The 13,420-nt window shown below is 48.9% G+C and overlaps 1 protein-coding gene across 1 annotated transcript in view; it reads left to right on the top strand.

Annotated features, from left to right (window-relative positions):
- Positions 1 to 3,567, top strand: part of CADM4 (cell adhesion molecule 4) — a 162,466-nt gene extending 158,899 nt beyond the window's left edge. Inside the window, exon 9 of the mRNA XM_087971087.1 lies at positions 943 to 3,567. Within this exon, the coding sequence (XP_087827213.1) occupies positions 943 to 1,052 (110 nt within the window). The 3' untranslated portion in view covers positions 1,053 to 3,567. The remainder of the gene's footprint in view (positions 1 to 942) is intronic.
- The last annotated feature ends 9,853 nt before the right edge of the window (positions 3,568 to 13,420 follow it).

Raw genomic sequence — 13,420 nt, 5'->3', positions numbered from 1 at the left:
TCCACCGATGTCAGCAGGGAGAACAGCCATCATGTTTAATCCTTCGGCTTCCTTACCTTCCAATTCACGGAGGAGCAACGCTGATTTTCATTTCTCCCCCCGCTGCTTAAGATATTAAAAAAGCGGCAGAACGCAAGGGAACCTTCTATTCAACCAACAATAATTGTGCTAGAATCACCTCTAGGAGAAGAATCAGTTGTAGGAGAGAGACTGGTAGAGCCAGGGGGAGGAGCAGGGATGGGATTCAAAAATCCCAGCAACCGGTTTGCTGCCCATTTGCTGGGCAGGCATGGCCTACCGGAACTTCCAGGAGGGCCGGTTTTTTTGCCTTCCCAAGGGTCCAGAGGCTTCCCTCGGGCCTCTGAGAGGGTGAAAATGGCCTCCCCTGGGCTCTGGAGGCCCTCTGGAAGCCGGAAACAGGCCCGTTTCCAGACTTCCGCTACTTCCGGAAGTTCCATTTTTCCCCCTCCCAGAGCCTCCGCGCAGACCCTGCACTTACCTGCATTGAAAATGGGCCACATGGAGACTCCTGAGAAGGGAGGGACCCGACGATCGGTTCAAATACCGGTTTGGGGAAACCAGATGCAAATTTAACATCCGGTTCGTCCAAACCGGTAGAATCCCACCTCTGGGGAGGAGTCAAGAGGGTCATCAGTTTAGAATTTTTATGTTGTCACAAAAGGACAAAATCTAGCCCCCTCCCAACCACCACAGACCCTTATTTAATTCTACCCATGTGCAAACCAATACTGTGAGGCAATTCCTATGCATAAGTTTGAGCAGTAAATTAGTAATTTTGCACTTTGACTACAGACCTGGTTGTTTGCATCTGACACCAACTTAAGGATCAACTAGACAAGAGTGGAGGCAGTTTGGGGGACGCGCTTAATCCACATACCTCCTCTCTTTCCCCCACTCCAACCCCCTTTTCTGCCCTCACAGGTTCCTACTTGACACACGAGGCCAGCGGGCTGGATGAGCATGGAGAAGCCCGCGAGGCTTTTCTGAACGGCGGAGATGGTCATAAACGCAAGGAGGAGTTTTTCATCTAAGCCAGGGGAAGGAAGAGGAGGAGGAGGAGGAGGAAAAGGGGGGAAGGGGTGTTGGGAGAAGCTGGCGAAGGAGGGGGTGCACTGGAAAGGGGAGAGGGTTGCAGAAAAGCTGTTGTTCCGGCTGTGGGTGGGTGGGGAGGACTGGCTTCCAAAAAAAAATTGGGAAAAAATGAACGAAAAGATGCTTTAAGGAATATAAAGCCCCCATTGTGTACAAAACCGACCACCGGCGGCTCCCACTCTCTTTCCCGGTTTGATTTTCCAAAACCGAGGATTTTTTTTAAACCCCTCCCCTTATCCAGGAAGCTCCACCCCCACCCCGAAACTCTCTGCCTTCAGATGCCTCTTTCCACCAAAACCCTTTCCTCCCCACCCTGTTCATTTGGTAGGGCTGGGTAGGCATGCTTAGCACTGTCCGCCCCCCCCACCTCCAAAAACAAAGTGGGGAGGGGGCAGAGCTGCTGCATTTCCCCCCCTTTTGGGGTGGAACCAGTACTTCGGGGGAGGGGGATGTTTGTAAATAAAGTCCTAACGGGAAGTGGAAGACACCCCACCCCCCCAATGGGAGGTTGAAGGCGAGGGACATCCCTGTGCCCCCCCCCAACCCTCCCAAATTGCTTGTTAGGTCCGACCTTCCCAGGTATTTTAGCACTGAGATTCACAGTATTTGGGGAGGGAGGCAGGGCTAATGGGGGGAAAAGGTACCCTGGTCTTCTGGATGGATGGAGAACCCTTGACCTGGAGTTCTGGGTTCTGGATGACCCTGAAGACCTTGTGTCCGTGCTCCTCACCCTCCGCTCTTCAGGAGTGCCGGCGTGATGGCCGTCTGCCACGAGGGGCATCTTGGGGATGTCTTTGGGGTGGGGTGGGGTGTCTCTTTTCGGCTGCATGCTTTTCCCGGTCAGGGCCGGGCTGCTCAAGGACTCCTGGGCTGTCAGAAGCAGGTTTTATTTCTTCAAAGCCATGATAGTTTGGGGAGGGTAAAGGAGGGAGGGGGAGGGAGGACGAGGACAGGGGGAGGGGGTGTCTGTCTGTCTGTCTGTCTCATCCTTGTTATTGTGACATTCTTGGCCGGAGGGCAGGAATTGGGACCCCACAAAGCCCACCGGATCATCCACTTCCCACGCCATGTTCACCTCGTCATCTGTCCCATCTGGACAGCACAGCTTGTTGGGCCAGCTTCTGCGGGAGGTGGAAGACCTGCCTGTTTTTATTGTTACGTTTTCAAGTCCGGCCGGCTGAAATATATTGGTGAATGCAGATTAAAGTTGACTTGTCTCCATCTCCTCCTCCTTTCCTTTTGACCACACGGGGAGCCCCTAGGCCAGGAGTCTCCCACGTTGGCCGCTTTAAAGACTTGTGGACTTCAACTCCCAGAATTCCTCGGCCATCTTTGCTTCAACTCCCAGAATTTGCTGGCTGAGGAATTCTGGGAGTTGAAGTCCACAAGTCTTTAAAGCGGCTAAGGTGGGAGACCCTTAGCCTAGGCTACCCTCTCCTCTTTCTCTTCCTCTTCTTCCCTTCTCTCTTCCCCCCACCTTTTTCTTTCTCTCCTTTCCTTTTTCTCTCTTCCTCTCCCTCTCCCCTTCCCTCCTCCTCCTCCTCCTCCTCCTCCTCCTCCTCCTCCTCCTCCTCCTCCTCCTCCTCCTCCTCCTCCTCCTCTCCCCAGTCCATCTCCTTCAGAAGAAGCTGATTTTGGACACTCTGCAAAACGAAACAAAACAAACCAGAACCAGAACCAGAACTCAGCCCCAGGTTTGGATCCTGTTTCAATGAACTTCACCTTCTAAGATGGCAGCGGTGGTAGAAGATGGGTTCAGGAGCCACTGTTTAAAAAAAACGCCTGCTTTGCCCCAGGGGCAATTGAAACGGACTGCTGTGGATTTAAAAGAGGAAAAAAAGGCCTGGAATAGCTGAATTTTGGTGGAACGCCTTTCCTATCTCACCGTTCCAAAAGCAGCTGCCGTTCCCCGGGCCTTCTCCTTGTGCTTTGCCCAGGTCCAACCCTCCACCCCAAAAAAGGGGGCATTTCCAACACATTCTCTCAACTTCTGACCACGTCCTAACACCTGGTAATTCCCGATGGTTCCTTCCAGGTTTTTTGCCGACTTTTTCTCCGTTTGTGCCAGTAAATGCCCACCCTTCCCTGCCAATCTCCTGCAAATCTCCCCCTCCCCTCACCCCTTCCCCTTTGTCTCTTGTCCGGGGAGAAAACTTGCAAAACAAAAACAGAAGAAGAAGAAACTGACCGTGTGATTCTGTGTCCGTCTCTGGCTCGCAGTTTTTTTATTTTATATTGTTTGTGTCTTGGAAAGAAGGGGAGATTAAAAAAAAAAAAGGAAAAATATAATAATTAATATATAACTGGGGATTGGGATGTGTATAGAGGGGCTTATTCCTCTGCAGCCCAAGACTGTTTCCCCCGTGCCCGAAAGTTAATATATATGTAAATATCTATGTCTGCCTTTTAACCACCTTTGATACTTCAATAAATCCCCCTGATTAATTCTTTTAACACCAGTGGTTGTGCGATCCTTGTTCATCAGCGTGCGAAAGCCTGCAGTGAAGGTTGCAGAACAAAGGGGGTGGAAGGGGGAGTGGGCAACCGGTACAGAATGGGTTACATCCCCTAGGCCAGAGGTGGGGAATGATGGTTCTTTTATGACTTGTGGACTTCAACTTCCAGAATGAAGCATGGTTGGCTCAGGAATTCTGGGAGTTGAAGTCCACAGGTCATGAAAGGGCCCTAGTCCCCCGTGCTGGCTCAGGAATTCTGGGAGTTGGAGTCCAGAGGTCATCAAAGGGCTCTAGTTCCCCGTCTTGGCTCAGGAATTCTGGGAGTTGGAGTCCAGAGGTCATCAAAGGACCCTAGTTCCCCGTGCTGGCTCAGGAATTCTGGGAGTTGGAGTCCAGAGATCATAAAAGGGCCCTAGTTCCCCGTGCTGGCTCAGGAATTCTGGGAGTTGGAGTCTAAAGGGCCATAGTTCCCCGTCCTGGCTCAGGAATTCTGGGAGTTGGAGTCCAGAGGTCATAAAAGGGCTCTAGTTCCCTGTCCTGGCTCAGGAATTCTGGGAGTTGGAGTCCAGAGGTCATAAAAGGGCCATAGTTCCCCCAACCCTTGTGCCAGGCTATTTTCAGTTTCAGACATCACAGGTGCCCACAGTAAACACAGCAATGGGGTCTTGTAGCACTTGTAGTATCTCTGCCCAGCCTGATGCCCTCGGAAAGAGCCATCGCTGAATGCGGCATTTGACTGCTTCTCTCTTGTGGAAGAGGAGACGGCTTTGAAGGGCCCTGAAACCCTCTGAAATACAGGTTAGTCCTCGGCGTACGACCCCAATTGAGGCCAACATTTCTGTGGCTAAGCGACACATCTGGTTAAGTGAGTTTTGCCCCATTTTATGATCTTTCTTGCTACATTTTGTCCAACGAATCACTGCGGTTGTTAAAGACAGCAACCCGGTGGCCGAGTGAATCTTGACTTTGCTTGTCAGAAGGTCGCAAAAGGCCCTCAGAGGAGGACCCCAAGATACTGGAACCATCATCATCACTTTGATCACGCAAGCATGTAAGGGTTGTAAGTGTGAAAAAAACAGTCATAAGTCGCTTTTACAATGCCGTTCTAACTTTGAACAGTCACCTAAGTCAAGGATTACCAACAATTTGGAAGAGGTTGACATTGTTACCCAACTGTGCAATACCACGAGGACTTAAAAAGCATGGGGGTTACTTACATTTTAAACACTTCATGACTGTCGGAGGGAAGGCTGAGTGAATCTTGAGCCGATCAGAATCGAACTACTGGCAGCTGGCAGTCAGCAGAAGTAGCCTGCAGTACTGCATTCTAACCATTGTGCCACCACGGCTCTTGGTAGTACCAACAAAGCCCCAGCATTGTTGGTAACAGTGGTGGGATTCAAATTTTTTTACGGTTCTGTGGGGCGTGGCTTGGTGAGCATGGCTTGGTGGGTGTGGCAGGGGAAGGATACTGCAAAATCCCATTCCCTCCCCACCCCCACTAACCTGCTTTCCAGCTCTGTTCTCCTGTGCAGTGCAACAAAAGAAGACTCAGCCAATCAGCTGGGACTCGGGAGGCTAGATGGGCCCCAGTCAGAGGTGGGATTTGCCGGTTCTCCGAACTACTCAAAATTTCCGCTACCGGTTCTCCAGAACTGGTCAGAAGCTGCTGAATACCACCTCTGGTCGGTACCGTATCCATAATTAGACATTACATTTATGCTTCTCAAGTCCTACTTTTTAGTGGTGGAATTTAAAAATAAAAAAATAAATAAAGCAGGAATATCAGCTGTGCCACATGACTCATACCCTTGGACTTCAATATTAGACTGTTTCTAGAGATTACTTCTATTTTCAGAAAGGGAAATGAGAGATTTGCTTACTTCCCCAAGCATCCATATGGATCACACTACAGAAATAGATCAGCCTAGATCTTTGCTCTGAAGCATCTTCCCTTCCAGTTCATTTAGTGACCATTTGAAGTTACAACTGCACTGAAAAAAAAACAACTTATGACCATTGTTCACACTTAATCACCATCGCAGCATCCCAATGGTCATGTGATCAGAAGACGCTTGGCAACTGGCTCGTATTTATGACAGTTGCAGTGTCCTGGGCTCATGTGTTCACCTTTTGCGACCTTTTTTATATAGTTTATTTATACATTTTCAATTAATATATATGTGCTTTGTGAACAGTGTATTGTCTGAGTCAGTTGCTTACATAATAAAGTTTTCCCATCTCCCAATTTCTACTTCTATTATCCAACTATTTATAAAACAAATCCCCTATTTGAAAATATTCTGTATCTTCCTTCTCTTTCATCTTTAATGTCAGTCTATCCATTTCTGCGCAATGTAATTTTTTTTTTAAATTACATCTTCTTCTCTTGATGTTTCCTCCTTTTTTCAATACTGTGCAAATAATTTTTTGCGACCTTTTGACAAGCACTAAACAATCATGTTACTAACTTAACAACTGCAGTATTTCGCTTAACAACTGCGGCAAGAAAGGTCGTAAAATGTGGGCAACGCTAATTTAAAGTACTGTCTCCCTTAGCCACAGGGATTTGGGGTTACAATTGTGATCGTTAAGTCGAGGATGACCCCTAGAATCTTTGGCAGGTCTTTTCCAGTGGTGGGATTCAAAAACTTTTTATGGGCATGGCTTGGTGGACATGGCAGGGGAAGGCTACTGCAAAATCCCCATTCTCTCCCCACCCCACTAACCTGCTTTCCAGCTCCGTTCTCCTGTGCAGGGCAACCAAAGAAGACCCAGCCAATCAGCTGGGACTCGATAGGAGGTGGAGAATAGATGGGGTTGGCAGGGCCAGTCAGAGGGGGGATTTGCCAGTTCTCTGAACTACTCAAAATTTCCGCTACCGTTCTCTGAACCGGTCCAAACCAGCTGAATACCACCTCTGGTCCTTTCCTTTCCCTGCAATCGCCATTAATGTGCTCTTTGCTCAGCTTTTACTCGAGGTCGTCATGTCCTCGCAGCTGCGTCTCACCGTCTTGCGGCCTTTGTTGCTTCCACACCCTGTGCCCACATTTTGCGCTGCTCGTGGTTCAGCCGAAGACTTGCAACAAACAAACATTTAAGTCCGATTCAGCTGGAAAACAGAGCCGGCATTCTGGCGCTTCACATTTTCCGCTGCCTTCCATTTCTTTCCTTCGCTCTGATTTTTATTACTCCAGAGGGTTCCTGCCCAGCTGCCATCTGTCATCCTGTACAAAACTCTTTTCTGCCGGAAAATATTTCAGCTGGGAACTCCCAGGGGAAAAAAAATATATTTTAAAACAATCGGAGAAGTGGGTGGGTGGGGATTTAATGTTAAACAAGATGGTATAAATTCTGCGGTTTGTAGCTCTTTTTAAGGAAGCAACGACGGCACCGAAATACTTGGGGCAAAGCAGCAGAACCTGCCCAACCATGCACCATGCTTCACTAATGTGCAACAATCGTTTCCCCACCAGAATTAGCCTCAAAGGTCTTTGGCTGAGTGTCCGTTCTTTGGATTACATCACATAATCACAACTTTCCTCTTGATTTCCATTCTAGATCAGTAGTATCCCATGGACTTCCCCTTGCCATAATTTCAAGTGGACATACTTCCCGCACATTACATTACAGAATAATTGCGTTGGAAGGAGCCTTGGAGATCTAATCCTTTCCCCCAAGCAGAATATCCTGTACCAATCTGGCCGAATGGCTGTCCAATCGCTTCTCAACCTCATGTTTTTCTTTAGTAGAATTTTATGTACCCAATTGCCGGTTTTCAACCATCTTGATTTTTTTTTAAAAAAAAAAGTCTACCTAACTTTCCCAAGTGGTGTTTCTTTCCCCCTCCCAACTTTCATTAGTCCCGCTGAATGCCAATAGCCCACAGCGGATGGGAACTGTAGTCCAATCTGGAAGGCATCATGCCGGGGAAGGCTGCAGTAGCAATAGCGCTTAGACTTATATATCACTTTGTAGTGCTTTACAGCCCTCTCTAAGTGGTTTACAGAGTCAGTGTATTCAGAGGTGAACTTCAAAAATTTTAGCAAAGGGTTCTCTGCCCAGTTGCTGGGTGGGCGTGGCCATGGTGGGCGTGGCCTAGTCGGCCTCCTGCACTACAGCAGGGAGGGGGCGTTTTTGCCGTCCCTGGGCTCCGGAGGCTTTCCTTGAGCCTCCAGGAGGCCAAAAATGGCCTCCCGGGCTCCGGAGGCTCTCTGGAAGCCGGAAATGGGTCTGTTTCCAGTCTTCCTGAACTTCCGGGAGGCCCATTTTTTTCCCTCCCTGAGCCTCTGCACATGCCCTGCACTTATTGCATCCAAAATGGCCCGAGTGGGCGGGGCCAGCCAGGAGTGCGATTTGGGGGTTCTCCAAACTGCACCGAATCTTAGCGAGGGGCTCTCCCGAAACCCCAGCAGCCCCCTCCCTCCCCCACAAGCATATTGTCCCCAATATGCTTGGAGTCTGGATCCTCATTTTACCCACCTCAGATGGAAAGCTGAGTCGGTCTTGAGCTGGTCAGGCTCGAACTGCTGGCAGTGAGCAGAATTAGCCTGCAAGGCTGCACTTAACCCATTGGCACCACCTGGGCCCTGCATCCTTAGCCCTCATCTGAGATGCACAGGCTGTGGGATCCTATTTTTGCTGCTTGCCAGTAAATTTATCTCAGCTTTTTATCAACTGTTATACACACCATATTGGACAGGGAGAGCAGCTTTTCTAAATGGTTATTTTAGATGATCGCTAAAAAAAAAAAAAAAAAATGCTCGAAGGATAGAAACGGATCCGTTCTTCCTGCCCTTGTACTGGCCTTTTGATTTGCAATGATTTCCCAGGTTTGTGGTCCCATGTTGCTCTCCTGCCCTTTTGAATCAAAACCAACGGGCTTGTCTGTCCCTAATGCTAAAAATTATGGCAGCTGCCAGAGCCAAGATGGATGGTGTCTGCTCACTGGGGCAGCAAACTCATCTTCAGAAGGAAATTGTTCTTAACGAATCTCATTTTCCTCATTAATAGGTGAGCATCTTTGCAGCCTTCTGCTCCTTGGTTTCATTGGTTTGCCTAATCCAATCTACCTCCAGCCTTTCGGGGGATTAGTAGAAGAGGGTGTGAAGCAGAGGTGGGATTCAATTTTTTTACTTCTGTGGTTCTGTGGGTGGTGGGCTTGGTGGGCGTGGCAGGGGAAGGATACTGCAAAATCCCCATTCCCTCCCTACCCCACTAACCTGCTTTCCAGCTCCGTTCTCCTGTGCAGGGCAACCAAAGAAGACCCAGCCAATGATCAGCTGGGACTCAATGGGAGGCAGAGAATAGATGGGGTTGACGGGGCCACTCAAAATTTCCGCTATCGCTTCTCCAGAACCGGTCAGAACCTGCTGAATCCCACCTCTGATGTGAAGCCTCCAACATGAAATCGTGGGTTACGGAAGGCTTTCCTATCTAAACATGGGCCCCCTTCTCTATGAATCCTCATCAGCTCACGTGTGCCATGCGTGTGGGCATAACTGTTGGCAGAGGTATTGTAGGGTGAGCCATTTGCTGCTCTTCTTGTCATCCAGGATTATAGTGGGAGGCTGAAAACAAGATCTAAATTAAGCAGTGACGTAGGTTGGCATCAGGAGGGCAGGAGACGAGATGCCAGTTTGGCCAGGCCTAGAAACCAAGAGACAGTGAGTTCTAGTCCCACTTCAGTCATCAAAACTAGCTGGGTGACTTTGGGCTCACCATCAATCGACAGTAAGTTCTAGTCTGTGTTAGGCCTGAAAAGTGGCTGGGTGGGCCAATCACTGGGAGATGGTGAGTTCTAGTCCTTAGACATGAAAGCCAGCTGGGTGACTTTGAGCCAATCATCAGGTGATAGTGAGTTCTAGTCCTGCTTTTGACAGGAAAGCCAGCCAATTTTGGCCCAATCATCCGGAGGCAAGAGAATTCTAGTCCCGCTCTAGGTATGAAAACTGGATAGGTGACTTTGGGCCAATCACCAGGAGATGGTGAGTTCTAGTCCTGCCTTAGGCAGGAAAGCTGGCTGGGTGATTTGGGGCAAACACCAGATGGGTGGATGGTGAGTTTTCTTCTTGGTGGCCTCCTGGCAAGATTAGTTGGGGTTGTTTTTTTGTTTTTGTTTTTTGAAAAAAAAAATATTATTCAATCTCAGGGTGTTCGTTCCTGTTGGGAAGCTGAATAGTGGCTGAGTGTCTGCAGAACAGATCCAGAGTACAAGATGGAAAATGAAAGAGGAGCTGAGGGACCTTGGCTACATCCTCTTTTATGGCAAGGAAGGGAATCCTGGCAGAGCAGTCTGATGGATTTGCTCAGGGTGGCCCCATGTACGACCCATTCTCAAGCGCCATTTTTGCCAGCTACTTTCTAGCTTCACGGTTTGAGGGGACACCCAGGGGCGAAGGCGAAGCCCAGGTGGCAAGGAACTTGCCATTTTAGGTGCCTCCGTTTCTCTGAATCGGATGATGTCACCACCTTCTCCTCTTCAAAAAGGCCTTGCTCTTTTACGATCTAATCTTTTATACAATCCGAGAGAAAATTGACCCAGGCTGTCAATCGTCCCTCCGCTGTCGAAACATATGCCCACCTCCCTCCCCTGAAAGGATGCCCTGTTGGGGAAAGGAACTGGAATGTATTCAGTTTCCAGATGACAAGCATGACATGCAAATCTGGAGCAGAAAATACAACCCTCACACACACACACACACACACACACAAATCCCAAACCCTTAACTGGCTTCATTGCTGCTTGTTATAGAGCTGTCAAAACACAGGCGCCTTGATAAAGGCGGATAATGTAGATTTCACAATGTCCTAGGCAAAGCTAGGATAAGCTAAATGAAGACTGGGTAGAAATCTAACATGTCGTCTTGTCCTCACATGTTTTACGAACCGGATTATCACCTTATGTCAGAACACGGTTGATTTCTCTGGCTGCGGCAGGCGACATGAGTACAGCTTAGCTTTAGGGTTCAGTCTGGTGTGTGAATCCAGCCTCTGGGTCTCTCTTTCACGGCTTGGCTAAAGTACTTCCTGTTTGCGTTTACAATGGGCTGCCCTAGATTGCAGATTGTCTGAGTGCCAGTCAGCCCCTTAGCTAAGACTCCGTTCTCTTTTTTACAGCCCAAATATCATTATCAATAGCAATTATCAACTTCTAATAGACCCAAATTTCTCAGCTGAACAACTTTCAGAAGTGTGGACTTCAACTCCCAGAATGCTGGCTGAGAAGTTCTGGTCCACACGATGGCTGGGGAATTCTGGGAGTTGAAGTCTATGTGTGACGGTTGGGGAATTCTGGGAGTTAAAGCCTACGCATGATGGCTGGGAAATTCTGGGAGCTGAAGTCTGCATGTGATGACTGGGGAATTCTGGGAATTGAAGTCTATGTGTGATGGTTGGGGAATTCTGGGAGAAGTCCACCTGTGATGGCTGGGGAATTCTGGGAGTTGAAGTCTGTGTGATGGCTGGGGAATTCTGAAAGTTGAAGTCTATGTGTGATGGGTGGGGAATTCTGGGAGATGAATTCTGCATGCAATGGCTGGGGAATTCTGGGAGCTAAAGCCTATGCATGATGGCTGGGGAATTCTGGGAGCTGAAGTCTGCATGTGATGACTGGGGAATTCTGGGAATTGAAGTCTATGTGTGATGGTTGGGGAATTCTGGGAGAAGTCCGCCTGTGATGGCTGGGGAATTCTGGGAGTTGAAGTCTATGTGTGATGGTTGGGGAATTCTGGGAGAAGTCCGCCTGTGATGGCTGGAGAATTCTGGGAGTTGAAGTCTGTGTGATGGCTGGGGAATTCTGGGAGATGAATTCTGCATGCAATGGCTGGGGAATTCTGGGAGTTGAAGTCTACATGTGATTGGTGTGGAATTATGGCGTTGAAATCTGCATGTGATGATTGAGGAATTCTGGGAGTTGAAGTCCACCCAGCTTAAAGTGGCTCGGATTCAGAAACCCTGCAACAGTGCATGAGATTCCCTGCTGCTTATTATATTCCATGTTAACTTTCACAGGTTCCCTCTTCCCTGGGGGATAACAAGACCCTTCTTAAAACTGGACTTCATTTTGTTTTAACTATATTTCGGAAAAGCAAGCAATAGCTCCCCCCCCCTCTTCCCCCCCGAGAACAAGAACATAAATTCTGAAAGGCAACCCAGTTATCTTGGATCTTCTATGGGTAACTAGGGGTTACGGTAGTCCGGGTGGTACCTTGACAAAGGGACGGATGGATGCTTTTGGGGGGATGCAAAACACAACCCCTAACCGTAATCATCACCCCCTTGCCCAATTTGTTCTCCCAGATAATGGGGGCACCACTGATTTGGAATGATGGAGAGGCCCAGCTTTTGAGATGGAAGAGACGGCGCAGGATTTTTTTTTTATGAGCGCTGAATATCCAACGGAGGCCTTTTATGATTGGTTTCTGTACCAAGTTGGGGGTATACCGCTCTACGCTGTCTTTGGCTCAGCCTGGTTTATAGGCCCCTGGGGCGCTGTAGACAATGCGGGTGATAAAAAGGGGTGGGAGGAAGAGAAAAAACCCTGATGCCACTCGCTCCGAACCGCTACCGTGGCAAGATTCTGTTATTTTTTATTTTGATGAACGGAAGTGCTGGATTTGGGGGGGAGACATTTAAACTGCATAGTGCGGAGACAGCATGATATATACCGGTTCCCCGTACACCAGCTGTCCCTCCCCGTTTTCTCTGCATGCGCTCGTATGCAAATAATAGCAAAACACCGCTGAAAATTCAAGGCGTTATTACCTTAAGACTGAATTGCAAAGCTCTAACAAAAAACACCCCTCAGGGTCATGATGCAGAGCTTCAGAAAACTCTGGATCACAGCAAGAGTCTAAAATAGGGGTCTCCAATCTTGGCCACTTTAAGCTTGGCGGACTTCAACTCCCAGAATTCCCCAGCCAGCTTTGCTGACTGGGAATTCTGGGAGTTGAAGACTGCCAGGCTTAAAGTGGCCAAGATTAGAGGCCCCTGGTCTAAAAGGAGAATGATTAAAACAAAAACCAAAAAAACGTCAAACAGATTAGATGTTGGACTGCACTCCAGGTCAAAGAGAGACCTTCTGCGAGGTTCCTAAAATAATAAGCGGTTGTTTTTTATCCCTCCATGTGTTCTCAATGCTGCGTTTTGCAGAAAAGGCGAAGATGTCTTTGCGGGCTCTTGCAGCGGGGCCTACGGAGGACCACACGTGAAATGTGAGGAGATGGGGTGCAGAATATATCACCACAAACAAGGAAAATGAAACACCACATGGTTGATAGAGTGTTAATCGGCCTCCCCTTCTCCCTCCCATTTTGGGAGGCTCTGACCAGGGCTAGGGTTCAAAATTTTTAGCAAAGGGTTCTCTGCCCGGTTGCTGGGTGGGCGTGACCTTGTTGGCCTCCTGCACCACGGCAGGGGGGGGTGCACTTTTGCCCTCCCCAAGCTCCGGAGGCTTTCCTCGAGCCTCTGGGAGGGTGATAACGGCCACCCCGGGCTCCGGAGGCTTTCTGGAAGCCAAAACCAGGCCCATTTCTGGCCTTCTCAAACTCCCAGGAGGCTCATTTTTCACCCTCCATGAGCCTCCGTGCGCACCCTGTACTTACCTGCATCCAAAACACGACATGTGGGGAATCCTGGGCGGGGAGGGGTGGGTGGGGCCAGCTAGAATTGGGATTTGGGGGTTCTCCGAATTGTGCAGAATCTTAGCTAGGGTCTCTCCCGAACCCCTGCAAACCGCCAGCAGCGCCACCCCTGACAAAGACCCTCTCTTGCTTTTGGAATGTTAACTTTGTCTTTCATAATCGGAGTCTTCCTGCCTTGGGTAGGATTTGTTTTGAGTTTTTAAATAA

This window comes from Notechis scutatus, chromosome 8 (assembly GCF_049901735.1).
Source record: "Notechis scutatus isolate UNSWTSFEM ecotype Mainland chromosome 8, rNotScu1.2, whole genome shotgun sequence".
Taxonomy (NCBI): domain Eukaryota; kingdom Metazoa; phylum Chordata; class Lepidosauria; order Squamata; family Elapidae; genus Notechis; species Notechis scutatus.
This window is presented reverse-complemented; position numbering and strand designations above follow the sequence as displayed.